At 44.6% G+C, this 27,157-nt stretch overlaps 1 protein-coding gene across 4 annotated transcripts in view; it reads left to right on the top strand.

Moving 5' to 3' along the window:
- Positions 1 to 1,494: 1,494 nt before the first annotated feature.
- Positions 1,495 to 27,157, top strand: part of trappc8 (trafficking protein particle complex subunit 8) — a 205,208-nt gene continuing 179,545 nt past the window's right edge. For all 4 annotated transcript variants that reach the window (XM_070896697.1, XM_070896703.1, XM_070896710.1 and 1 more), the window contains exons 1-2: positions 1,495 to 1,804; positions 18,991 to 19,185. In XM_070896697.1, coding sequence (XP_070752798.1) covers positions 1,648 to 1,804; positions 18,991 to 19,185 — 352 coding nt within the window. In that variant the 5' untranslated portion in view covers positions 1,495 to 1,647. The remainder of the gene's footprint in view (positions 1,805 to 18,990; positions 19,186 to 27,157) is intronic.

A 27,157-nucleotide genomic window follows, 5' to 3' on the forward strand; every position in this document is an offset into this window, starting at 1 on the left:
GTTATGGGGAGCGGGCAGGGATTGGATCAGTCATGATCTTATTGAATGGCGGAGCAGGCTCGAGGGGCCGTATGGCCTTCTCCTGATCCTATTTCTTATGTTCTTATGTTTTTCTTATGATTTGTTTTCATTGAAACAGAGGAGGAGAAGGAGAGACCTCATTCAGGTGTATAAAATTATGAAGGACCTAGATATAGAGGATAGAAAGGGCTTATTTCCCTTAGCAGAGGAGTCAACAACCAAGGGGCATAAATTTAAAGTAATTGGGGGGAGGTTAAGAGGAGATTTGAGGGTGGTGGGGGTCTGGAACTCACGGCCTGAAAGGGTGGTAGAGGCAGAAACCCTCACCACATTTTAAAAGTACTGGGGATGTGCACCTGAAGCGCCGTAACCCACAGGGCTTCTGACCAAGAGCTGGAAAATGGGATTAGGCTGGATAGTTCTTTGTCGGATGGCGTGGACACGATGGGCCGTAATGGCCTCCTTCCGTGCTGTAAATTTCTATGAAAACCGATCTCTTGGATTGCCAGCGCTAATTTCTACTCAAGTGGCTCAGTGTTAAATTTTTTATCTCAATCCTCCTTGTGAAGTGTCACTGCATTAAAGGTGCTATATAAATACAAATTGCTGTTCTTGTTAATTAATTGAATTTAAATTCCCCAGCGGCCGTGGTGGGATTTGAACTCGAATCACGCAGATCATTAATTCAAGTCTGTGGATAATTAATCCAGTGACGTAACCAGTACGCTATGGTTCCCCCTAACGGGCCGGGCTTGACGTAGCACCATTTAGGATGAGTGGCGGAGAGGGGCGGGATTGCCGTTTTTGAGATAGTGCGCAGGCGCGCGGAGGCGGGGTCTCTGTGAGGCGGAGGGCGCGTCCTCGCGTGCGTGAAGCAGCAATTAGGATGATTGACAGACGGCGGTCAGAGAGGACGGGACTCCCCGAATTTTGAGGCAGTGCGCAGGCGCGGTAGGAGGGGGGAAGGGGGGGGCAGGTTCACGCGGAGGGCGTGACCTAGCGTGACGTCGCGCCAGTTCAGAGGATTGACAGACGGTGGGTGAAGGATCACGCGGAGGGCGTGGCCTGGCGTGACGTCTCGCCAGTTCAGATGATTGACAGACGGGCGGTGGGTGAAGGTTCACGCGGAGGGGGTGGACTGGCGTGAGGTCTCGCCAGTTCAGATGATTGACAGACGGGCGGTGGGTGGAGGTTCACGCGGAGGGCGTGGCCTGGCGTGACGTCTCGCCAGTTCAGATGATTGACAGACGGGCGGTGGGTGGAGGTTCACGCGGAGGGCGTGGCCTGGCGTGACGTCTCGCCAGTTCAGATGGTTGACAGACGGGCGGTGGGTGGAGGTTCACGCGGAGGGCGTGGCCTAGCGTGACATCGCGCCGGATTGACAGACGGGGTGGCAGCACTCCACCCGGCTTTTGGGGCGTGGCGTTAACGCGCGACGTGCTTACGTCAGCCGCCGGCCGCCATCAGGTGAGGCGGGGCGGGAGGAGCGAGGATTTGTTGTCCAATATGGCGGCGCTTGCTCTCCTCTCAGCCTAGCGCCGCGGCCTGCCGATGGTTCTGGGGGAAATTATTGAACTTTTGAGTTGAAATCGTCGTCGAACCGGCGGCGGGGGACAGGCCCGGGAAATGGCTCAGTGCGTGCAGAGCGTCCAGGAGTTCATCCAGGACACCTTCGTGCCCATGGTGGCCGTCCTGTGCAGCGAGGCTGCCGAGACGTCGACGCGGAAAAACAACCTGACTTTCGCCGAGCTGGTCAGGCCTTTCTGCCGCCTGACGTCCGAAGGTTTGTACCCGAGACACGGCTGGAGGGGAGGGAGCAAGGCCTCAGCTCGGCCCGCCTTGTCGATTTTCCTCCACCCAGCCCCTGCACCACTGCTGGCCGGAGCTGGCTTCAAACCCTCCCTCTCTCCAGCCAGGGCCTGTCAGCTGGCTCTGGGCTTCTCGTTCCCCCCCCCCCCCCCCGCCCCTTTCACCGCTTGCTGTGTGTACACCTGTATACTGTATTAACTCTGTGTACCAGGGCACCCAGGTCCCTCTGAACACCCAGCACTTCACAATTCTCTCCCCCCCCCCCCCCTCCTCATTTGAAACAGATTCTTGCTTTTTCTCTTTTTTTTCCCTACCAACTTCACATTTGCCACGTTCTTGCCCACTCACTTAACCTGTCTGTATCCGAAGAACATAAGAAATAGGAGCAGGCCATTCGGCCCCTCGAGCCTGCTCCGCCATTCAATAAGATCACGGCTGATCTGATCATGGACTCGGCTCCACTTCCCTGCCCGCTCCCCATAACCCTTTACTCCCTTATCGCTCAAAAATCTGTGTATTGCCGCCTTAAATATATTCAATGATCCAGCCTCCACAGCTCTCTGGGGCAGAGAATTCCAAAGAGTTACAACCCTCAGAAGAAATTTCTCCTCATCTCAGTTTTAAATGGGCGGCCCCTCATTCTGAGACTGTCCTCTAGTTTTAGTCTCCCCTATGAGTGGAAATATCCTCTCTGTATCCACCTTGTCAAGCCCCCTCATTATCTTATATGTTTCAATAAGATCATCTCTCATTTTTCTGAACTCCAATGTGCATAGACTCAACCTATCTTCATAAGTCCACCCCTTCATCTCTGGAATCAGCCTAGTGAACCTTCTCTGTAGGTATCCTCTTGGAAGTCTCTTGACACCCTCCTCACAACTTGAATTCAACCTCAGAACTTTTTGCATTTAATTATTCTCCCTCTGACTATATATCATGGCCTAGTTGGGCCGAATGGCTTGTTTCTGTGCTTTGCAATAAAGATTTGGTAGGCTAGGGTTAGAATATAAGAAAAACTTGCATTTCTACAGCACCTTTCATGAGAAACATAAGAAATAGGAGCAGGTGTAGGCCATTTAGCCCCTTGAGTCCATTCAATAAGATCATGGCTGATCTGATTTCACCACCACCTGACATCCCAAAGCCCTTTACAGCCAATTAAGTACAGTGTGGTCACTGTAATAAGAATTGGGAGTCGGCCATTCAGCCTCTCGTGCCTACTCTGCCATTCAATGAGATCATGGCTGATCTACCTCAACTCCACTTTCCTGTACTGTCCCCATATCCCTTGATTCCCTTAATATCCAAAAATCTATCTCTCTCTGTCTTGAATGTACTCAAAGACTGAGCCACCACAGCCCTCTGGCGTAGAGATTTCCAGAGATTCACCACCCTCTGAGTGAATAAGTTTCTTCTCATCTCAGTCCTAAATGGCCAACCCCTTATTCTGAGACTGGTTCTAGACTTCTCAGCCAGAGGAAACATCCTGTCAAGCTCTAAGAATTTTGTATGTTTCAATAAGATCACTTCTCATTCTTCTAAACTCTAGAGAATATAGGCCTAGTCTACTCAATCTCTCCTCATAGGATAATCACTCTATCCCAGGAATCAGTCTGGTGAACCTTTCTTGCACTCCCCCAATGGCAAGTATATCGATCCTTAGGTAAGGACTGTACACCATACTCCAGGTGCAATCTCACCAGGGTCCTATATAATTGCAGTGACCGCGTTGCTCTTATACTCCAATCCTCTTGTAATAAAGGCCAACATACCAGTTGCCTTCTTAATTGCTTGCTGTACCTCCATGTTAACTTTGTGATTTGTGTACAAGGATACCCAGGTCCCACTTCCCAATCTCTCACCATTTAAAAGGTACTTTAATTTCTATTTTTCCTATCAAAGCGGATAACTTCACATTTCTCCACATTTATTCTATTTGCCATGTTCTTAGCCTGCTTTACCCACTTACTTAGCCAGTCTATATCCCCTTGAAGCCTCTTTGCATCCTCTTCACAACTTACATTCCCACCAAGCTTTGTATCATCAGCAAACTTAGATATATTACATTTGGTCCCCTCATCCAAACATTGATATAGATTGTGAATAGCTGGGGCTCAAGCACCGATCCTTGCGGCACCCCACTAGATACAGCCTGCCAACCTGAAAATAACCCGTTTTTTCCTACTCTCTGTTTACTGTCCGTTAACCAATCCTCAATCCATGCTGGTAAATTAACTCCAATGCCATGAGCCCTAATATTGTTTAATAACCTTTTGTGTGGCACCTTATCGAATGCCTTCTGAAAATCCAAATACACCACATCCATTGTTCCCCACTTATCTATTCTGCTTGTTTGAACCTCAAAAAAAACTAGATTTGTCAAACATGATTTTGCTTTCATAAATCCACGTTGACTCTGCCCAATCCTATTTTTTGCCATATCCTTAATAATAGATTCTGTACTACTGATGTCAGGCTAACTGGTCTGTAGTTCCTCGTTTTCTCTCCCTCTTTTCTTAAATAGCGGGGTCACGTTAGCAACCTTTCAATCTCGACTCTGGAATTTTGGAAGATGACAACCACTGCATCCGCTATATAGCCGCCTCTTTCAAAATGCTAAGACGTAGGACATCAGGTCCAGGGGATTTATCAGCTTTCAGTCCCATTAATTTCTCCAGAACTATATTTTTACTGATACTAATTTCTTTCGTTCCTCATTCTCGCTAGACCCCTGATGCGCCACTATTTCCGGGAGGATTTTCGTGTCTTCTGTGAAGACAGACACAAAGTATTTGGTTAATTTCTCTGCCATTTCCTTATACCTCATTATAATTTCTCCTGTCTGTCTGTAGGGGACCCACATTTACTTTCGCTAATCTTTTCCTTTTTACATACCTATAGCAGCTTTTACAGTCTGTTTTTATGTCTTCCCCCTAGTTTACTCTCGTATTCTATTTTCCCTTTCTTTATCAATTTCTTGATCCTTCTTTGAATTCTAAAATCCTCCCAATCCTCAGGCTTACTGCTCTTTTTGGCAGCATTAATACTTCTCTTGTTGGACCACTCTTCCTGAGGAGTTTGTGCCTTAAAGGAATGTATGTTTGTTGTAAATTATGTATTCTTTAAATGCTAGCCATTGCTTGTCTACCGTCATACCTTAGTGTAGTTTCCCAATCTACCTTAGCCAACTCCACCTTCATACCTATGTAGTTTCCAATGTTTCGATTTAAGACCCCAGTTTCGGATTTAAATAAATCATTTTCAAACTTAATGTAAAATTCTATCTTATGGTCACTCTTCCCTAAAGTCCCCTTTACTACAAGGTTATTCATTAACCTAGTCTCAGCAGGCCGGGGCCATTGGAGGGAGCATAAGAACATAAGAATTAGGAACAGGAGTAGGCCATCTAGCCCCTCGAGCCTGCTCCGCCATTCAATAAGATCATGGCTGATCTGGTCGTGGACTCAGCTCCACTTACCCGCCCTCTCCCCGTAACCCTTAATTCCCTTATTGCTTAAAAATCTATCTATCTTTGACTTGAAAACATTCAATGAGCCAGCCTCAATTGCTTCCTTGGGCAGAGAATTCCACAGATTCACAACCCTCTGGGAGAAGAAATTCTTTCTCAACTCGGTTTTAAATTAGCAGCGTGCGACGGCATACCACTGTAGAGAGCAGCGCGTGCTGCTGCAGGAGGGCGACTGCTACGAAACCAGGTCGTTGATTGCAGTGCTGGCAGCCACAGCAGGAGGGGCGAAGGAGCGGCAAGAGTTCGTAGAGGGAAGTGACTAGGGCCAGGAGAGGCGAGGGCCCTGGGGCAGCATGGGCCCAGCCACACTGCAATATGTGTGCACACTAGGTCCGTGCAGCAGAGCTGGTCTCCAGTTAGTCTTGGTTAACCCTTGCCACTGGACCAAGACCTAGCTCTGTCAAGCCCGTGTGGTGGCTGGAGTGCAACGGCCATCTCTAGATTGAAAGTCCCCATGATTATTGTATTGCCCTTGTTACATGCACGTCTAAATCCTTGATATATACTGTGTCCTACATTACCACTACTGTTTGGGGGGGCCTATGAACAACTCCCACCAATGTTTTCTGCCCCTTGCTGTTTCTTAGCTACACCGAAACTGATTCTACTTCTTGATTTTCCAAGCTAAGATCCTTTCTCTCCTGTCTTTATCCCATCCTTTATTATCAGGGCTACCCCTCCTCCTTTTCCATTTTGCCCATCTCTTCTAAAAGTTAAGTATCCTGGAATATTTAGTTCCCAACCTTGGTCACTTTGTAACCACGTTTCTATAATGGCTATTAGATCAAACCTATTAGATGATTTAGACGAAGGAATTGAACGTAATATCTCCAAGTTTGCAGATGACACTAAGTTGGGTGGTAGAGTGAGCTGTGAGGAGGACGCGAAGAGGCTGCAGGGTGACTTGGACACGTTAGGTGAGTGGGCAAATGCATGGCAGATGCAGTATAATGTAGATAAATGTGAGGTTATCCACTTTAGTGGCAAAAACAGGAAGGCAGAATATTATGTGAATGGTGACGGATTAGGAAAAGGGGAGGTGCAATGAGACCTGGGTGTCATGGTAAATCAGACATTGAAAGTTGGCATGCAGGTACAGAGGTGGTGAAGAATACAAATGGCATGTTGGCCTTCATAGCGAGAGGATTTGAGTATAGGAGCAGGGCGGTCTTACTGCAGTTGTACAAGGCCTTAGTGAGGCCTCACATGGAATATTGTGAACAGTTTTGGTCTCCTAATCTGAGGAAGGACATTCTTGCTATTGAGAGAGTGCAGCGAAGGTTCACCAGACTGATTTCCAGGATGACAGGACTGACCTATGAAGAAAGACTGGATCTACTAGGCTTATAGTCACTGGAATTTCGAAGAATGAGAGGGGATCTCATAGAAACATATAAAATTCTGACGGGATTGGACAGGTTAGATGCAGGAAGAATGTTCCCGATGTTGGGGAGGTCCAGAACCAAGGGACACAGTCTAAGGATAAGGGGTAAGCCATTTAGGACCGAGATGAGGAGAAACTTCTTCACTCAGAGAATTGTGAACCTGTGGAATTCTCTACCACAGAAAGTTGTTGAGGCCAGTTAGATATATTCAAAAGGGAGTTAGATGTGGCGTTGACGGCTAAAGAGATCAAAGGGTATGGAGAGAAAGCAGGAATGGGGTACTGAAGTTGCATGATCAACCATGATCATATTGAATGGTGGTGCAGGCTCGAAGGGCCAAATGGCCTGCTCCTGCACCTATTTTCTGTGTTTCTATTAATTTTTATCTCTGCTATTAATTCATCTACAGCTTTATTTTGTTGCGAATGCGCAAAATGTAGGAAACGCAGCAGCCAATGTGATCATGATGTGATCTGTTTTAGTGATAGTTGAGGGATAAATATTGTCACGCCTCTAAGAGCAGGGAGGTTATGCTTGAACTGTATAAAACACTAGTTAGGCCACAGCTGGAGTACAGTGTGCAGTTCTGGTCACTATATTACGGGAAAGATGTGATTACGGGAGAGGGTACAGAGGAGCTTTACGGGGATGTTGCCTGGACTGGAGAATTTTAGCTATGAGGAAAGATTGGAAATGCTGGAGTTGTTTTCTTTGCAACAGAGGAGGCTGAGAGGAGACCTCATTGAGGTGTATAAAATTATGAGGGGTCTGGATAGAGTGGATAGGATGGAGCTGTTTCCCTTGGCAGAGAGATCAACAACCAGGGGGCACAGATTAAAAGTAATTGGCAGAAGGATTAGAGGAGAGTTGAGTGTTTTTCACCCAGACACGATGGGCCGAGTGGCCTCCTTCTAGAAACAAAGAAATTTACAGCCCATCGTGTCCGTGCCGGCCGACAGAGCCACACGGACTTGGTCAGCAGCCCTAAAGGTCACACACAAACCTATGAACAATGACGGAAAGGCAAAGAACACCCAGCCAGTCTGCCCCACACAACTGCGACACACCTTATACTAAAACAACCGGAGCCATGTGATCTCCTGGGAGTGGCAAAAACCAGATAAAAACCCAGGCCAATTTAGGGATTAAAAATTCTGGGAAAATTCCTCTCCGACCCATCCAGGCGATCGAAACTAGTCCAGGAGATCACTCTGGCCATATTCTAGTCCCTGCAGTACTTACCATTGTATCTGCTCCGACCAACAAAAGGTCATGCAGTCTAATCCCAATTGCCAGCTCTAGGTCCGTAACCCTGCAAGTTACTTTACTTTAAGTGCCCATCCAACCATTTCTTAAAAGTGGTGAGGGTTTCTGCATCCACCACTGCCAGACAGCGAGTTCCAATCCTCTGTGTAAAGAAGCACCCCCTCAAATCCCCTCTAAACCTTCCACCAACTACCTTAAAACTATGCCCCCTCGTAATAGACCCCATCACCAATGGAAATAGACCCTTACTATCCACTATGTCCAGGCACCTCAATATTTTGCACACCTCGATGAGGTCTCCTCTCAACCTCCTCTGTTCCAATGAGAACAAACCCAGCCTATCCAATCTGTCCTCATAACTAAGATTCTCCATTCCAGGCAGCATCCTAGTACATCTCCTCTGCACCCTCTCTAGTGCAACCACATCCTTCCTATAATACGGTGACCAGAACTGCACGCAGTACTCCAGCTGTGGCCTAACCAAAGTATTATACAACTTGAGCATAACCTCCCTGCTCTTATATTCTGTGCCTTAGCCAATAAAGGCAAGCATTCCGTATGCCTTCTTAATCACCTTGCCCACCTGGTCTGCTACTTTCAGGGATCGAGGGTCCACGTGACCTAATGGATAAGGTGTCTGACTTCAGTGTAAACTCTGGTGTGATCAGAAGATTGCAGACTCGAGTCCTACCCTGGTCATTTCCAAAAAGAGTTCTGTGCACAAGTACTCCAAGGTCCCTTTTGTTCATCTACACTATTAAGTGGTTTACCGCTTTCCTTATTAGCCCTCCCAAAGTGCATCACCTCACACGTCTCTGAATTAAATTCCATTTGCCACTGCTCTGCTCACCTGACCAGTAGATTGATATCCTCTTGCAGCCCATGACTTTCTTCTTCATTATCAACCACTCAGCCAATTTTAATGTTGTCTGCAAACTACTTAATCATACTCTCTATATTCAAATCTAAGTCGTTGATATATATTGTGTGCTGTAAGCTTCTATAATCCTGTATCTGTGGCTTAATCTCTACTGACAGTTTGTAAAGAACATTGACCCACCCACATTAAAAACCCAAAATGTTGAAACCTTCCTTTCCTAGTTAACAAAAAAGTTAACAGTGTGGTTTTATGTATTTAACCCGAGTCATAGGCTTTTTAGATAACTAGGATAAGTCTTGTTCTGGACAATGGTCCAATGAGGCTCATGTGTTGGGCTCGAAATTAAAACTCTTCATTAGTATAAACAGTAAGGCTCTTAAGTTATCTGGGCAAAAGCAAAAGACAGAAAGGAGATGAGGAAAAGTGGAGGGCAGAGAAACCCAAGGCAAAGAACAAAAAGGGCCACTGTACAGCAAAATTCTAAAAGGACAAAGGGTGTTAAAAAAGCAAGCCTGAAGGCTTTGTGTCTTAATGCAAGGAGTATCCGCAATAAGGTGGATGAATTAAGTGTGCAAATAGATGTTAACAAATATGATGTGATTGGGATTACGGAGACGTGGCTCCAGGATGATCAGGGCTGGGAACTCAACATCCAGGGGTATTCAACATTCAGGAAGGATAGAATAAAAGGAAAAGGAGGTGGGGTAGCATTGCTGGTTAAAGAGGAGATTAATGCAATAGTTAGGAAAGACATTAGTTTGGATGATGTGGAATCTATATGGGTAGAGGTGCAGAACACTAAAGGGCAAAAAACGTTAGTGGGAGTTGTGTACAGACCTCCAAACAGTAATAGTGATGTTGGGGAGGGCATCAAACAGGAAATTAGGGGTGCATGCAATAAAGGTGCAGCAGTTATAATGGGTGACTTTAATATGCACATAGATTGGGCTAGCCAAACTGGAAGCAATACGGTGGAGGAAGATTTCCTGGAGTGCATAAGGGATGGTTTTCTAGACCAATATGTCGAGGAACCAACTAGGGGGGGAGGCCATCTTAGACTGGGTGTTGTGTAATTAGAGAGGATTAATTAACAATCTCATTGTGCGAGGCCCCTTGGGGAAGAGTGACCATAATATGGTGGAATTCTGCATTAGGATGGAGAATGAAACAGTTAATTCAGAGACCATGGTCCAGAACTTAAAGAAGGGTAACTTTGAAGGTATGAGGCGTGAATTGGCTAAGATAGATTGGCGAATGATACTTAAGGGGTTGACTGTGGATGGGCAATGGCAGACATTTAGAGACCGCATGGATGAATTACAACAATTGTACATTCCTGTCTGGCGTAAAAATAAAAAAGGGAAGGTGGCTCAACCGTGGCTATCAAGGGAAATCAGGGATAGTATTAAAGCCAAGGAAGTGGCCAGGAGGAGGACAAAGGGTTTGAATAGGGCAGGGAAAATAGAGTACGAGAAGAAGCTTGCAGGGAACATTAAGGCGGATTGCAAAAGTTTCTATAGGTATGTAAAGAGAAAAAGGTTAGTAAAGACAAACGTAGGTCCCCTGCAGTCAGAATCAGGGAAAGTCATAACGGGGAACAAAGAAATGGCAGACCAATTGAACAAGTACTTTGGTTCAGTATTCACTAAGCCGGATACAAACAACCTTCCGGATATAAAAGGGGTCCGAGGGTCTAGTAAGGAGGAGGAACTGAGGGAAATCTTTATTAGTCGGGAAATTGTGTTGGGGAAATTGATGGGATTGAAGGCCGATAAATCCCCAGGGCCTGATGGACTGCATCCCAGAGTACTTAAGGACGTGGCCTTGGAAATAGCGGATGCATTGACAGTCATTTTCCAACATTCCATTGACTCTGGATTAGTTCCTATCGAGTGGAGGGTAGCCAATGTAACCCCACTTTTTAAAAAAAGGAGGGAGAGAGAAAGCAGGGAATTATAGACCGGTCAGCCTGACCTCAGTAGTGGGTAAAATGATGGAATCAATTATTAAGGATGTCATAGCAGCGCATTTGGAAAATGGTGACATGATAGGTCCAAGTCAGCATGGATTTGTGAAAGGGAGATCATGCTTGACAAATCTTCTGGAATTTTTTGAGGATGTTTCCAGTAAAGTGGACAAAGGAGAACCAGTTGATGTGGTATATTTGGACTTTCAGAAGGCTTTCGACAAGGTCCCACACAGGAGATTAATGTGCAAAGTTAAAGCACATGGGAATGGGGGTAGTGTGCTGACGTGGATTGAGAACTGGTTGTCAGACAGGAAGCAAAGAGTAGGAGTAAATGGGTACTTTTCAGAATGGCAGGCAGTGACTAGTGGGGTACCACAAGGTTCTGTGCTGGGGCCCCAGCTGTTTACACTGTACATTAATGATTTAGACGAGGAGATTAAATGTAGTATCTCCAAATTTGTGGATGACACTAAGTTGGGTGGCAGTGTGAGCTGCGAGGAGGATGCTATGAGGCTGCAGAGTGACTTGGATAGGTTAGGTGAGTGGGCAAATGCGTGGCAGATGAAGTATAATGTGGATAAATGTGAGGTTATCCACTTTGGTGGTAAAAACAGAGAGACAGACTAGGAAGGGGGAAGGTGCAGCGAGACCTGGGTGTCATGGTACATCAGTCATTGAAGGTTGGCATGCAGGTACAGCAGGCGGTTAAGAAAGCAAATGGCATGTTGGCCTTCATAGCGAGGGGATTTGAGTACAGGGGCAGGGAGGTGTTGCTACAGTTGCATAGGGCCTTGGTGAGGCCACACCTGGAGTATTGTGTACAGTTTTGGTCTCCTAACTTGAGGAAGGACGTTCTTGCTATTGAGGGAGTGCAGGGAAGATTCACCAGACTGATTCCCGGGATGGTGGGACTGACCTATCAAGAAAGACTGGATCAACTGGGCTTGTATTCACTGGAGTTCAGAAGAGTGAGAGGGGACCTCATAGAAACGTTTAAAATTCTGATGGGTTTGGACAGGTTGGATGCAGGAAGAATGTTCCCAATGTTGGGGAAGTCCAGAACCAGGGGTCACAGTCTGAGGATAAGGGTAAGCCATTTAGGACCGAGATGAGGAGAAACTTCTTCACCCAGAGAGTGGTGAACCTGTGGAATTCTCTACCACAGAAAGTAGTTGAGGCCAATTCAATAAATATATTCAAAAGGGAGTTAGATGAAGTCCTTACTACTCGGGGGATCAAGGGGTATGGCGAGAAAGCAGGAATGGGGTACTGAAGTTTCATGTTCAGCCATGAACTCATTGAATGGCGGTGCAGGCTAAAAGGGCTGAATGGCCTGCTCCTGCACCTATTTTCTATGTTTTCTATGGGCCTGCTTGCTTTCAAGCCGGTGTACATTTTCATACTATGTTCAATTGAACTGACAGTTTTGCATAATGTTCTCCCAAACACATGCAGAACATTTTGAGCTATGTAACTAGAGTCAATTAATGGTATTCACAGGTCATCATTATCATCATCGGCAGTCCCTCGGAATCGAGGAAGACTTGATTCCAATCTTAGAATGAGTCACTGCTGGTAAATTAAGAGAATCAGAAGATGAAGGGATATTTTATTTTTTACTGTAGTATATTGCTACTTTATGTAAAATAACCAGATTAAATTAAAGCTTTTTCCATTAAGGAAGTTGCTGTTCTGTCCATAAACTTATTACTTTTCTTGTTAATAGGCATGTAGCACAATGCAAAATCTTGATTTCTGCCAAAATAATTCAGTTGGACTAAGAACTGAAAGCAGAGACTGGAATGGAATCCTTGATATTTATTTCCTGTAGTCTGTTACATTGAGTTCAATAGATTTAGCAATCAATGCACTAGTGATCTGTTCAATGTAAGAAACTCCATGTTGGCACCTTATGAGCTTCATGCTACAACTTTAATAATGATTTTCTTGATGCCCGAGTGCAGTAGAGAGTCGATAAATATGTACTGGCATTGAAGTTTGTCTTAATTAATCCACCAAGAGATAGTGATACACATCAGTTGTAGTTTACTGGTACTTGAGGGCAGTACGCAAACTGATTAATTATAAATAGATTTAATGAACAAATGCATCAATTTTGCATTATCATTTCCTACTTTTGTTACTTCACTCTTGTATTTGTTCCCTCTGTTTCACTGTCCGAATGGTACTTTGTCTAATATGCAAATCATTTTCAAAACTAGTGGGTTTTCGAGTTTGAAGGGCTGCTACTCTGCTATTGGAATGTTTGTCACTAAATAATGCCTCCTCTGACTTTAGTTTCCATCTGCGATACGAGAACCGAATCATACAATAAAGCCTCACAGCGCTTTGCGACAAAGCTTGTTCTTGGATATTTAAGGCAATCAACAACCTGTGACGTACTCGTGCTTTAAGTCAGCTGATGGGCATATACTTGTGTATCGTGCGTTCCAGTCTCAACTCTCTGCAAACATAAGTCTGAAGTTTCATCCCCCCCTCAATTTGACTTCATTTAAACTAAGGAATATATTAAAATCATAGAATAGTTATCATCATCATAGGCAGTCCCTCAAAATCGAGGAAGACTTGCTTCCACTCTTTAAAAATGAGTCCTTAGGTGGTTGAACAGTCCAATACGGGAATTAGTCTTTGTCACAGGTGGGACAGACAGTGGTTGAAGGAAAGGGTGGGTCGGGAGTCTGGTTTGCCGCACGCTCCTTCCGCTGCCTGCGCTTGTTTTCTGCATGCTCTCAGCAATGAGACTCGAGGTGCTCAGCGCCCTCCCGAATGCACTTAGGGCGGTCTTTGGCCAGGGACTCCCAGGTATCGGTGGGGATGTTGCACTTTATCAAGAGTCTCCTTGAAACATTTCCTCTGCCCACCTTTGGCTGGTTTGCCGTGAAGGAGTTCCGAGTAAAGCGCTTGCTTTGGGAGTCTTGTGGCAAGCATGCGAACAGTGTGGCCCGCCCCGCGGAGCTGGTCGAGTGTGGTCAGTGCTGGGGATGTTGGCCTGATCGAGGACGCTAATGTTGGTGCATATGTCCTCCTAGGAGATTTGCAGGATTTTGCGGAGACATCGTTGGTATTTCTCTAGCGCTTTGAGCTGTCTACTGTATATGGTCCACATCTCGGAGCCATACAGGAGGGCGGGTATTATTACAGCCCTGTAGACCATGAACTTGGTGGCAGATTTGGACGAAGGCTGCGCTGGCGCACTTGAATCTTGTAATCGACTAGTACAACACAGGAGGTGGCCATTCGGCCCATCAACTGCGCTGGCTCTTTCAATGAGCAATCCAGTCAGTCCCACACTTGCTCTTTTACATATTCCTGCAATTTTTTCTCCAAGTATTTATCCAATTCCTTTTTGAAGGCTACTATTGACTGTATCCATTACCCTATCAAGCAGTGCATTCTAAATTCTAACCAGTTGTAGCATATACATTTTGTTTCCTCATGCCATCTCTGGTTCTTTTGCCAATCACCTTAAATCTGTGCCCTCTGGTTATTGATCCTTCAGCCATTGGAAACAGTTTGTCGTTATTTACTCTACCCATAATGATTTTAAACCTCTCTATCAAATCTCTTGGTCACCGTTTGCTCTAAGGAGAGCTTCTCCAGTCCCTCCACGTAACTAATCCTTCAGCTAGACACAATTCTTCAGCTAGAGGCAAACTAGTGCTTTATATAGATTTAGCATACCTTTTGCTTACTTTTGTACTCAATGCCTCTACTTATAAAGCTCCGGATCCCAAAGGCTTTTATCCTGCCACCTTCAACGATTTGTGCACAAGCACCCCCAGGTGTCTCTGTTCTTGCACCTCCTTTTTAAATTGTAGCATTAAGCTTGTGCTCACATTTTTCTGCATTTTAATCTGCCACGTCTCCACCCATTCCACTAGCCTTTCTGCATTCTGTGATCAAACACTGTGTAGAAAATATAAAAAACCAAATGGATGTTTTGCATCTAGAACTGTAGGAATGCATTTTAATTTGGTGTCTATGTTCCACAATGTATTGATTTAGCCTCCACAGTTATTTTTTTGAAAATCACTCTCTAGCTTCTCTCATCGTTGTAGGTTACTTGTACAGTTGCTGATTCATTCATCTTAAAACTGGACAGACAATCTGAAAATTCATGTTCTTTCTACGATTCTGCTCAAATTTTAGAAAGCAAAGAAACACTTGTATTTCTGTAGCGCCTTTCACGACCACAGGACATCCCAAAACAATTTATAGCCAATGAAGTGCTTTTTGAAGTGTGGTCACTGTTGTAATGTCGGAGTATCTGATGTGACTATTATGCATCCATGCTGTGTTTTGAATCCAGCTTAATTTCCTTCTTAATTCAATGATTCATTAAAATATTTTTTAATCAACATGTTTTTTTCTTCATACTGACTCTTGTTCTCCAGTTCCTTCCCATCACTGTGTTCATGGTTGGAATTTATTGCTGCTTATACTTAATCAAGTTACATAAGAAATAGGAGCAGGAGTAGGCCATATGGCCCCGCCCGCTCCCCATAATCCCTTACTCCCTTATCAGTTAAGAAACTGTCTATCTCTGTCTTAATTTTATTCAATGACCCAGCTTCCACAGCTCTCTGAGGCAGTGAATTCCACAGATTTACAACCCTCAGAGAAGAAATTCCTCCTCATCTCTGTTTTAAATGGGCATCCCCTTATTCTGAGATTATGCCCTCTAGTTCTAGTCTCCCCCATCAGTGGAAACATCCTCTCTGCATCCACCTTGTCAAGCCCCTTCATAATCTTATACGTTTTGATAAGATCACCTCTCATTCTTTTGAATTCCAATGAGTAGAGGCCCAGCCTACTCAACTTTTCCTCATAAGTCAACCCCTTCATCTCCGGAATTAACCGAGTGAACCTTCTCTGAACTGTCTCCAAAGCAAGTATATCCTTTCTTAAAACCAAAACTGTATGCAGTATTCTAGGTGTGGCCTCAGCAATACCCTGTATAACTCTATAGCAAGACTTCCCTGCTTTTATACTCTACCCCCTTTGCAATAAAGGCCAAGATTCCATTGGCCTTCCTGATCACTTGCTGTACCTGCATACTAACCTTTTGTGTTTAATGCACCAGGACCCCCAGGTCCCGCTGTACTGCAGCACTTTGCAATCTTTCTCCATTTAAATAATAACTTGCTCTTCGATTTTTTTTTTTTTCCTGCCAAAGTGCATGACCTCACACTTTCCAACATTATACTCCATCTGCCAAATTTTTGACCACTCATTTATAATGCCTATGTCCTTTTGCAGTTTTTTTTTGTGTCCTCCTCACACATTGCTTTTCTTCCCATCTTTGTATCGTCAGCAAACTTGGCTACTTTACACTCTGTCTCTTCATCCAAGTCGTTAATATGGATTGTAAATAGTCTGGGTCCGAGCACTGGTCCCTGTGGCACCCCACTAGTTACTGATTGCCAACCCTAGAATGAACCATTTATCCCGACTGTTTTCTGTTAGTTAGCCAATCCTCTATCCATGCTAATATATTACCCCCAACCCTGTGAACTTTTATCTTGTGCAGTAACCTTTTATGTGGCACCTTGTCAAATGCCTTCTGGAAGTCCAAATCCACCACATCCACTGGTTCCCCTTTATCCACCCTGTCTGTTGCATCCTCAAAGAATTCCAGCAGATTTGTCAAACATGACTTCCCCTTCATAAATCCATGCTGACTCTGCCTGACTGAATTATGCTTTTCCAAATGTCCTGCTACTGCTTCCTTAATAATGGACTCCCAACATTTTCCCAACCACAGATGTTAGGCTAACTGGTCTATAGGTTGCTAGGTCTAATTAAAGAGCAGATTCCAATCACACTAAAACGCACGCGTATAAACTACCATTTTATGGACAGCTCATTGTTTCCACTCGAGGGGCCGAATTGCCGACTCCTGCTCCTATTTCCTATTATGTTCCAAGGGGAAAGGTCCTGCGCAGGCTGTTCACCAGTACCGCGCATGCACCGAAATTTAATAGGATCGCGCATTAAAAGAAACAGGCCATGCAGAACAATGCACAGCTTACAGGGAACATTGGTACTGCTATGAATTTTTTTCACTATTTAGATAATTTTTATGTGCGTTTGAAAAGGAGAGGAGATGTAAATGAAATGGGACAATTTTAAAGGGGTTCACATACACAAATCTTTGAAGGTGACAGGACAAGTTAAAAATACTTTTTTTTTTAAAAAGCGTATGGGATCCTGGGCTTTATAGATAGAGGCATAGAGTACCAAAGCAAGGAAGCTATGCTAAGATGTTATAAATCACTGGTTAGGTTCAGCTGGAGTATTGTCTAAATCTAGGCACCATACTTTAGTAGCGAATGCAGAAAAGATTTACTGGAATAAGAGCATAGCGAGCAGGAGTAGACTGCTCGAGCCTGCTCTACCATTCACTAAGGTCATGGCTGATCCTTGACCTCCACTTTCCTTCCCCTTTCCCATACCTCCACTTTCCTTTCCCTTTCCCATACCTCCTAATTCCCTTAGTGCCCAAAAATCTATCACTCTCAGCCAAGGATTCACAACCCTCTGAGTGAAAAAATTGTGGGCAGAGTTGGCTAAAAGTGGACTGGGAAAATCGACTAAAGTATGGGATAGTTGATGAGCAGTGGCAGACATTTAAGGAGATATTTCATAACTTTACACAAAAATATATCTGAGAAGGGATAACAATCCGTGGCTAGCTAAGGAAATAAGGGAGGGTATCAAATTGAAAACAAAGGCATATAATGTGGCCAGGACTAATGGGAGGCCAGAGGATTGGGAAATTTTTTTAAGCCAGCAGAGAAAGACGGGAAAAAAAAGATAGGGAAGACAGATTATGAAAGTAAACTAGCACAAAATATAAAAACAGATAGTAAGAGTTTGTACAGGTACATAAAAAGGAAAAGAGTGGCTTAAAGTAAATGTTGATTCCCTGGAGGATGAGACTGGGGAATTAATAATGGAAAACAGGGAAATGTCAGACGTTGAACAAATATTTTGTATCGGTCTTCATGGTAGAAGACACTCAAAACATCCCAATGCTGGATAATCAAGGAGCTATCGGGAGGGAGGGACAATCGCTATCACTAATGAAGTAGTATTAGATAAAAGAATGGAACTAAAGGTGGACAAGTCCCCTGGACCTGATGGCTTACATCCTAGGGTCTTAAGAGAAGTGGCTGCAGAGATAGTGGATGCATTAGTTGTAATCTACCAAAATTCCCTGGATTCTGGGGCGGTCCCAGCGGATTGGCTGCCCATTTAAAACTGAAATGAGGAGGAATTTATTCTCTGGGGATTGTAAATCTGTGGAATTCTCTGCCCCAGCGAGCTGTGCAGGCTGGGTCATTGAATATATTTAAGGTGGAGATAGACAGATTTTTGAGTGATAAGGGAGTAAAGGGTTATGGGGAGTCGGCAGGGAAGTGGAGCTGAGTCCATGATCAGATCAGCCATGATCATATTAAATGGCGGAGCAGGCGTGATGGTCCAAATGGCCGCCTACTGCTCCTATTTCTTATGTTCTACGTCCTAAATGGCCGACCCCCTATAATACCAGAGATGACTGACTTCAGTTATGTGGAGAGACTGGAGAAGCTGGGGTTGACATCCTTGGAGCAAAGAAGGTTAAGGGTAGATTTAATAGAGGTGTTCAAAATCGTAAAGGGTTTTGATAGAGTAAATAAAACCGTTTCTACTGGCAGGAGGGGTAGTAACCAGAGGACACAGATTTAAGATAATTGGCGGAAGAGGAGATAAGATTTTTACGTGGCGAGTTATTGTGATCTGGAATGCGCTGCCTGAAAGGGCGGTGGGAGCAGATTCAATAGTAACTTTCAAAAAGGAATTGCATAAATACTTGAAAAAGAAAAGTTGCAGGGGAAAGAGCAGGGAATGGATAGCTTTTTCAAGGAGCCGGCACAGGCAAGATGGACTGAATGGTCTCCAGAGGGGTGGGGATCTCTTGTGGCCATCTGCTTGGTGTATTAATATGCTGTCTCAGTGCATTCCAGGTAGCTTTTTAATCAGCAGAGTTCGGGCACTGCAGCGAGGCTTTTAATATTTATTAATTCTGTTTGGTGATTTTTTTTTGTTGCTACTTTTCTTTGTCTAGTTCACATGCGAGATCCCAACAACCAGAGCCATGTTATTAAAAACCTAAGGATCAGCGTTACCGGCATTGTAACCCAGCCACCACAGCAGACGGCCATTCGGAAGCTGTTAAGCGAGGTGGTTTCTGCAAGTCAGCCTGCAGACGGATTGGTTGCTAATGTGATTACAGCCGGAGATTACGATCTCAACATCAGCGGTAAGCTCTCAATTTCATGTTTATTCTTTTTGGGTTGTGCACGGCGCCTCGGCTTACTGGAGGCTGTTTAAAGTTTACATTCAATTCTAGGTGTTGGAAATTATGAAGCTTGTTTGGTCAACATTTCCTATCATTTTTAAGCCGGATTTGCATTCGCATGCTTCACTTGCAATTACGATAGCCTCTAGATTAAAAATGTTGGGATTCCATAAGTTGTGTGGGCATTTCTTGTGGCATATGTGTGTGCAGTACTTGGCAGCTGAAACGTGACCATGTTGGCCTGTTTCATACTGTATAACTACTTTTGACTGAACCATTTTTAAGCTACCGACTGCTGTTTTCTCTTTGATGTTTGGCTATTATTTTGAAGGGTTCAGAACAAAGTGCATCATTCATTAAAACGTGCCCTATACATTGTAATTGATTTAAACCAACCATATTCTTAATGTTTAGTTGATGTAGATAGTTCAGGAGGAAACCAGCATCCGAGAGAGGGGATTCGGGCAGATGTAACTCGTGGGGTTTCAGTTTGGGGACGGAGCAGGCTGCCAAGGCCCCCTTGCTGTATCTTTTGGGCAAGCATTGCCTGGCTGCTCCAGATGTTTCTGTCTGGCTGCCGTGAGTGCCTTTTTGGCCAATCCGCATGGTTCCAGACTCCGTCTGAGTGCTGAGGATGAAATTTTACAGATCATTTAAGAGCCCAGCACTGCAGTTACTTTGAGGTTCAGTTCTTTCCCATCCAGTCTGTGTCCTCTCTTCCACCCTTCCAGGTAGCATACTGGTTATGTTACTGGACTGAGGCCTGGACTAATGAATCAAAGTCACGAGTTCAAATCCCACCACGGAGTTTAAATTCAGTTAATTAAATAAATCTAGAATAAAAAGCTCGCATCAGGAACGGTGACCATGAAACTACCAGATTGCTGGTTCACTAATGTCCTTTAGGGAAGGAAATCTGCTGCCCTGACCTGGTCTGGCCTATGTGTGACTCCAGACCCACAGCAATGTGGTCGACTCTTAACTGCCCTCATAACAAGCCACTCTGTTGTACCAAATCGCTACAAAATAGTATACGCACTGTGGGAGTACCTTCACCACACGGACTGCAGCGGTTCACGAAGGTGGCTCACCACCACCTTCTCGAGGGCAATTAGGGATGGGCAATAAATGCTGGCCTTGCCAGCAATGCCCACATCACATGAATTAATTTTAAAAACCTGCAACGTGTTACATGTTGCCTCACACTTTCCTGCATATCCTCGGCCAAAAGATATTGAGTGCATCAGCTCAGCAACTTGTCAGGCAGTGGAAACATGTAAGATGGAAGGAGGACAGAGGGCGATCTATCAGAAACAATGAGAAGATTTATTTTGAGTTATACGGACACCATAACAGAGTGCGTCATATGTACAACGAGGGATTCCAGACTCTACTACCCCAAGAATGGCAATACCCCATTCTCAAACCCAACTTTCTCTCTCACTTCTTCACCTTCCAAGCAGCTGCTTCCTTGCTTCATCCCTCAATCCTGGTACATGTTGTCTACCACCCTGCTGCTATATATCTTTGGCTTTAAAAAAAAAAAGCAGGGTTTAAGAATTCAGTCAGAGTAGTATGTGAAATATAGAAGGGAGGATAGAAACTTGGACAGTGAGAGAAAAAGATTCCACATTAATTGTCAGAGCCCACTATCTGAAGGGGCTGCTCCCCAACTTGCGGCTCTGCTTCAGTCCAACTCTCCTGATCTTTGGCCTGTCCGGTGCAGAGGGTGGTGGGCAGGTCGGAGGACCTTATCGTGTGCCTGCTTCCGGACCTGGCCAAGGTGGCCATCTGCAGGTCCAGGTTGGATGTGGCAAGGAGGGCTGCCTGCCTCACTTCCAGGTGGTCCCAGAGAGGGAGATGCAGTGCCCGGCGTTACGCTTGAGGCTTCCCACAATCCAGTGGGCACCGTAAGGACCGGTGTGTTTGTACATCCAGAACGACATTGTTATTTAGTTCGATAAGTTTAATTTCTTCTTGTGCTTAAGTTCTGTTGTTAGGTGTTCCTTTTAAAACTTTAATTTGGTTTTAAGTAGATGTCACCGGGGTGTATTATAAAAGGCATTTGGAGAGAATTGGTGAAGACGAGTGATACAGACTGCCATATAGCAAGAAGTAGGAAAGAACAAGACCCATTTACAGGAAAGCAAACCCCCCCCCAAGAGCCGCAGCATAGAACTCGTATGGCATTTAACACAAAATACATTTCATAACGCTCATGTCTTGTAGCAAATACTGAGGAAATCTAAAATCTATAGCAGCTGCAAAATTAGCCCTTTGGTACCTCCTTTTTGAAGCAAATTTTTTGATGCAGTGCATTTGTCTGCATCACAGATTCTTTAACTGTGAATTCATTGTTGCATCTCACTGTTTTTAGATTTCGGGACAATTCAGAGGCTGCAAAGTCATTGTGCACAGTCAAGTTCTGTACTTAATTTTATGTTTAAAATCCTGAGAGATTTAGTGGTATTGTATGGAGTGACCCAGCCTTCTGTGATGTGACAGCTTGAGGAAGAAATTTCTCTAAGCGAGCACAGACCACTTTTTTTCTCTAACCGGCTAGCTTATTGCATGAATGGGTGAATTGAGAATGCTATTTTGTTTGGTCATTCATTATAGGGAAAAGTGTAGTCCCGTTTCTCATGGAATTGCTCTTGCAAGTGATTCTCCAATTACCTTGGGTTGGTGCCCACTCCTTTTTCCGATTTCAGCCCAGACTGATGGCTTTCAACCCTTTGACTGAGGACTATATATTTAAACTGAGTCTTGGCAGTCGCAACCTCGTTCTTTGTAGGTGTGAGCTTATAACACGTTACCGGCGATTGTACTTGACCAGAGGGGTATGTGTGTCTCATTGATAAAAAGTAAAATTTCACCAAAAGTCTACATAAAGAAAAATAAATGCAGGAAAGTAGAGAAAAGCTTGATGGACTCTGTGGTACCTTTTTGTATGTTTGTAAAACCGCCAAAGGGATCTGCACATTGTTGCTCGTAAGCTGGTGCTCGTTTTTTGAATGAGATGTTAAACCGAGGCCTCGTCTGCCCCCTCAGGTGGACATAAAAGATCCCGTGGCACTATTTAGAAGAAGAGCAGGGTGAATTCTCCCTGGTGTCGAGGCCAATATTTATCCCTCAGCCAATATCACTAAAACAGGTCATCTGTTCATTATCACATTGCGCACAGCAAGCTCCCACAAACAGCAATTAGCTGGTGTGTTTCCTACATTACAACAGTGACAACACTTCCAAAGTACTTTATTGGTCGAAAAAGGTGCTTCAGAAATGCAATTCTTTTTGCTAATTGTAACTAACTTGGCACCAGGCTAATAGTGAATTAGAATGGCCAGAGCTCCGGTTGGGGTGGAGTGTAGAATGTTTCATAGAAACATAGAAAATAGGTGCAGAAGTAGGCCAGTCGGCCCTTCGAGCCTGCACCGCCATTCAATGAGTACCCTATTCCTGCTTTCTCGCCATACCCCTTGATCCCCCTAGTAGTAAGGACTACATCTAACTCCTTTTTGAATATATTTAGTGAATTGGCCTCAACAACTTTCTGTGGTAGAGGATTCCATAGGTTCACCACTCTCTGGGTGAAGAAGTTTCTCTTCATCTCGGTCCTAAATGGCTTATCCTTAGACTGTGACCCCTGGTTCTGGACTTCCCCAACATCGGGAACATTCTTCCTGCATCTAACCTGTCTAAACCTGTCAAAATTTGAAACGTTTCTATGAGATCCCCTCTCATTCTTCTGAACTCCAGTGAATACAAGCCCAGTTGATCCAGTCTTTCTTGATATGTCAGTCCTGCCAGCCCGGGAATCAGTCTGGTGAACCTTCGCTGCACTCCCTCAATAGCACGAATGTCCTTCCTCAAGTTAGGACACCAAAACTGTACACAATACTCCAGGTGTGGCCTCACCAAGGCCCTGTACAACTGTAGTAACACCTCACTGCCCCTGTACTCAAATCCCCTCGCTATGAAGGCCAACATGCCATTTGCTTTCTTAACTGCCTGCTGTACCTGCATGCCAACCTTCAATGACTGATGTACCATGACACCCAGGTCTCGTTGCACCTCCCCTTTTCCTAATCTGTCACCATTCAGATAGTAGTCTGTCTCTGTTTTTAACCACCAAAGTGGATAACCTCATATTTATCCTCATTAACCTCATAACCTCACATTATACTTCCATCTGCCATGCATTTGCCCACTCACCTAACCTATCCAAGTCACTCTGCAGCCTCATAGCATCCTCCTCGCAGCTCACACTGCCACCCAACTTAGTGTCATCCGCAAATTTGGAGATACTACATTTAATCCCCTCGTCTAAATCATTAATGTACAATGTAAACAGCTGGGGCCCCAGCACAGAACCTTGTGGTACCCCACTAGTCACTGCCTGCCATTCTGAAAAGTACCCATTTACTCCTACTCTTTGCTTCCTGTCTGCCAACCAGTTCTCAATCCACGTCAGCACACTACCCCCAATCCCATGTGCTTTAACTTTTCACATTAATCTCTTGTGTGGAACCTTGTCGAAAGCCTTCTGAAAGTTCAAATACACCACATCAACTGGTTCCCCCTTGTCCACTCTATTGGAAACATCCTCAAAAAATTCCAGAAGATTTGTCAAGCATGATTTCCTTTTCACAAATCCATGTTGACTTGGACCTATCATGTCCTCTTTCCAAATGTGCTGCTATGACATCCTTAATAATTGATTCCATCATTTTACCCACCACCGATGTCAGGCTGACTGGTCTATAATTTCCTGTTTTCTCTCTCCTTTTTTTAAAAAGTGGGGTTGCATTGGCTACCCTCCATTCCATGGGAACTGATTCAGAGTCTATGGAATAATGGAAAATGACTGTCACTGCATCCGCTATTTCCAAGGCCACCTCCTTAAGTACTTTGGGATGCAGTCCAGCAGGCCCTGGGGATTTATTGGCCTTCAATCCCATCAATTTCTCCCAACACAATTTCCCGACCAATAAGGATTTCCCTCAGTTCCTCCTTACTAGACCCTCTGACCCCTTTTATATCTGGAAGCTTGTTTGTGTCCTCCTTAGTGAATATCGAACCAAAGTACTTGTTCAATTGGTCTGCCATTTCTTTGTTCCCAGTTATGACTTCCCCTGATTCTGACTGCAGGGGACCTATGTTTGTCTTTACTAATCTTTTTCTCTTTACATATCTATAGAAGTTTTTGCAGTCATTGTAATGTTCCCAGCAAGCTTCCTCTCGTACTCTCTTTTCCCTGCTCTAATCAAACCCTTTGTCCTCCTCTGCTAAGTTCTAAATTTCTCCTAGTCCCTGGGTTCGCTGCTATTTCTGGCCAATTTGTATGCCACTTTCTTGGCTTGAATACTATCCCTGATTTCCCTTGATAGCCACGGTTGAGCCACCTTCCCTTTTTGATTTTTACGCCAACTATTGTTGTAATTCATCCATGCGGTCTCAATGTCTGCCATTGCCCATCCACTGTCAACCCCTTGAGTATCATTCGTCAATCTATCCTAGCCAATTTACGCCTCATACCTTCAAAGTTACCCTTCTTTAAGTTCTGGCCATGGTCTTTGAATTAACTGTTTCATTCTCTATCCTAATGTAGAATTCCACCATATTATGATCACTCTTCCCCAAGGGGCCTTGAACAACGAGATTGCTAATTAATCCTCTCATTACACAATACCCAGTCTAAGATGGCCTCCTCCCTAGTTGGTTCCTTGACATATTGGTCTCGAAAACCATCCCTTGTGCACTCCAGGAAATCCTCCTCCACCGCATTGTTTCCAGTTTGGTTATCCCAATCTATATGCATATTAAAGTCACCCATGCTAACTGCTGCACCTTTATTGCATGCACCCCTAATTTCCTGTTTGCCCTCCCCAACATCTCTACTACTGTTTGGAAGCCTGTACACAACTCCCACTACCGTTTTCTGCCCTTTGGTATTCCGTAGCTCCACCCATACTGATTCCACATCATCCAAGCTAATGTCTTTCCTTACAATTGCATTAATTTCCTCTTTAACCAGCAGCGCCACCCCGCCTCCTTTTCCTTTCTGTCTATTCTTTCTAAATGTTGAATACCCTTGGGTGTTGAGTTCCCAGCCTTGGCACCCTGGAGCCATGTCTCCGTGATGCCAACCACATCGTATCCGTTAACTGCTATCTGCACAGTTAATTCGTCCACCTTATTATGAATACTCCTCACATTGAGGCACAGAGCCTTCAGGCTTGACTTTTTAACACACTTTGACCCTTTAGAATTTTGCTGTAAAGTGGCCCTTTTTGTTTTTTGCCTTGGGTTTCTCTGCCCTCCACTTTTACTCATCTCCTTTTATGTCTGTTGCTTCTGTCTCTATTTTGTTTCTCTCTGTCTCCCTGCATTGGTTCCCATCCCCCTGCCATATTAGTTTAACTCCTCCCCAACAGCACTAGCAAACACTCCTCCTAGGACATTGGTTCCAGTCCTGCCTAGGTGCAGACCATCCGGTTTGTACTGGTCCCACCTCCCCCAGAACCGGTTCCAATGCCCCAGGAATTTGAATCCCTCCCTGCTGCACCACTGCTCAAGCCACGTATTCATCTGAGCTATCCTGCGATTCCTACTCTGACTAGCACGTGGCACTGGTAGCAATCCCGAGATTACTACCTTTGAGGTCCTACTTTTAAATTTAGCTCCTAGCTCCTTAAATTCGTCTCGTCGGATCTCATCCCGTTTTTTACCTATATTGTTGGTACCAATGTGCACCATTTCGGTGCAAGGGGTGTCGCAGTTGTGTGGGGGTTGGGCTGGTTGCTCTTTACCTTTCCTCCATTATTCATTGTTCATAGGTTTATATGTAACCTTCAGGGCTGCTGACCGAGGGCCGTGCGGCTCTTTGTCGGCCGGCACGGACACGATGGGCCGAAATGGCCTCCTGCGCTATGGATTTCTGTGTTTCTATGTTTCTATGTTCTATAATCTGGCGGATGATGCCTCAGAAATCTTCACAGTTTAAATGTTGACCATAATGCATTGCAAAGGAGTTTACATTTTCACGTTTTTATCGCTGATGATGGATTTGCTCATTCGGTAGCATGCTGTGTTGATGCATTTCTGCTGTCTGGATGTATTTCTGCAGATTTGATAGTTCTGAGCTGAGGCCATGTCTTCTGAGCGAGATTAAATGATTAGTGGTGAGAAGATTATGGCCTAAGTTTCACTCGACTGATTCCTGAGATGGGGCGCGGTTGTCGTATGAGCAAAGATTGAGCAGACTAGGCCTATATTCCCTAGAGTTTGGAAGAATGAGTGATGATCTAATTGAAACTTATCATCTTAAAGGGCTTGACCGGGTAGATGCAGGGGGGATGTTTTCCCGGGCTGGGGAATCTAGAACCAGTGGTCACAGTCTCAGGATAAAGGGTTGGCCATTTAGAACTGAGATGAAGAGAAACTTCTTCACTGAGGGTGATGAATCTTTGGAATTCTCTACCCCAGAGGGCTGTGGAGGCTCAGTCTTTAAGTAGATTCAAGACCAAGATTGATACATTTTTGGATATTTGAGGGATTCAAGAGAAATTGGGATGGTGCAGAAGGTAGCGTTGAGGTCTAAGATCAGCCATTATCTTATTGAATGGCGGAGCAGGCTCGAGGGGCCGAATGGCCTACTCCTATTTCTTGTTTACTTTCCAGTGCAAGTTATGAAGCTTTATATTTTATCTTTTTTTTGAATCTGAGCTATAAGTGTTCAAAATTTAGTCTTTGGAGTTAACATAAGAAATAGGAGCAGAAGTAGACCATATGGCACCTCTAGCCTGCTCCGCCATTTAATACGATCATGGCTGATCCGATCATGGACTCGGGTCACTTCCCTGCCCACTCCCCATAATCCCTTATTCCCTTATCGTTTAAGAAACTGTCTATTTTTTTCTTAAATTTATTC

The sequence above is a fragment of the Pristiophorus japonicus genome, chromosome 1 (genome assembly GCF_044704955.1).
Source record: "Pristiophorus japonicus isolate sPriJap1 chromosome 1, sPriJap1.hap1, whole genome shotgun sequence".
In the NCBI taxonomy this organism is placed as follows: Eukaryota; Metazoa; Chordata; class Chondrichthyes; family Pristiophoridae; genus Pristiophorus; species Pristiophorus japonicus.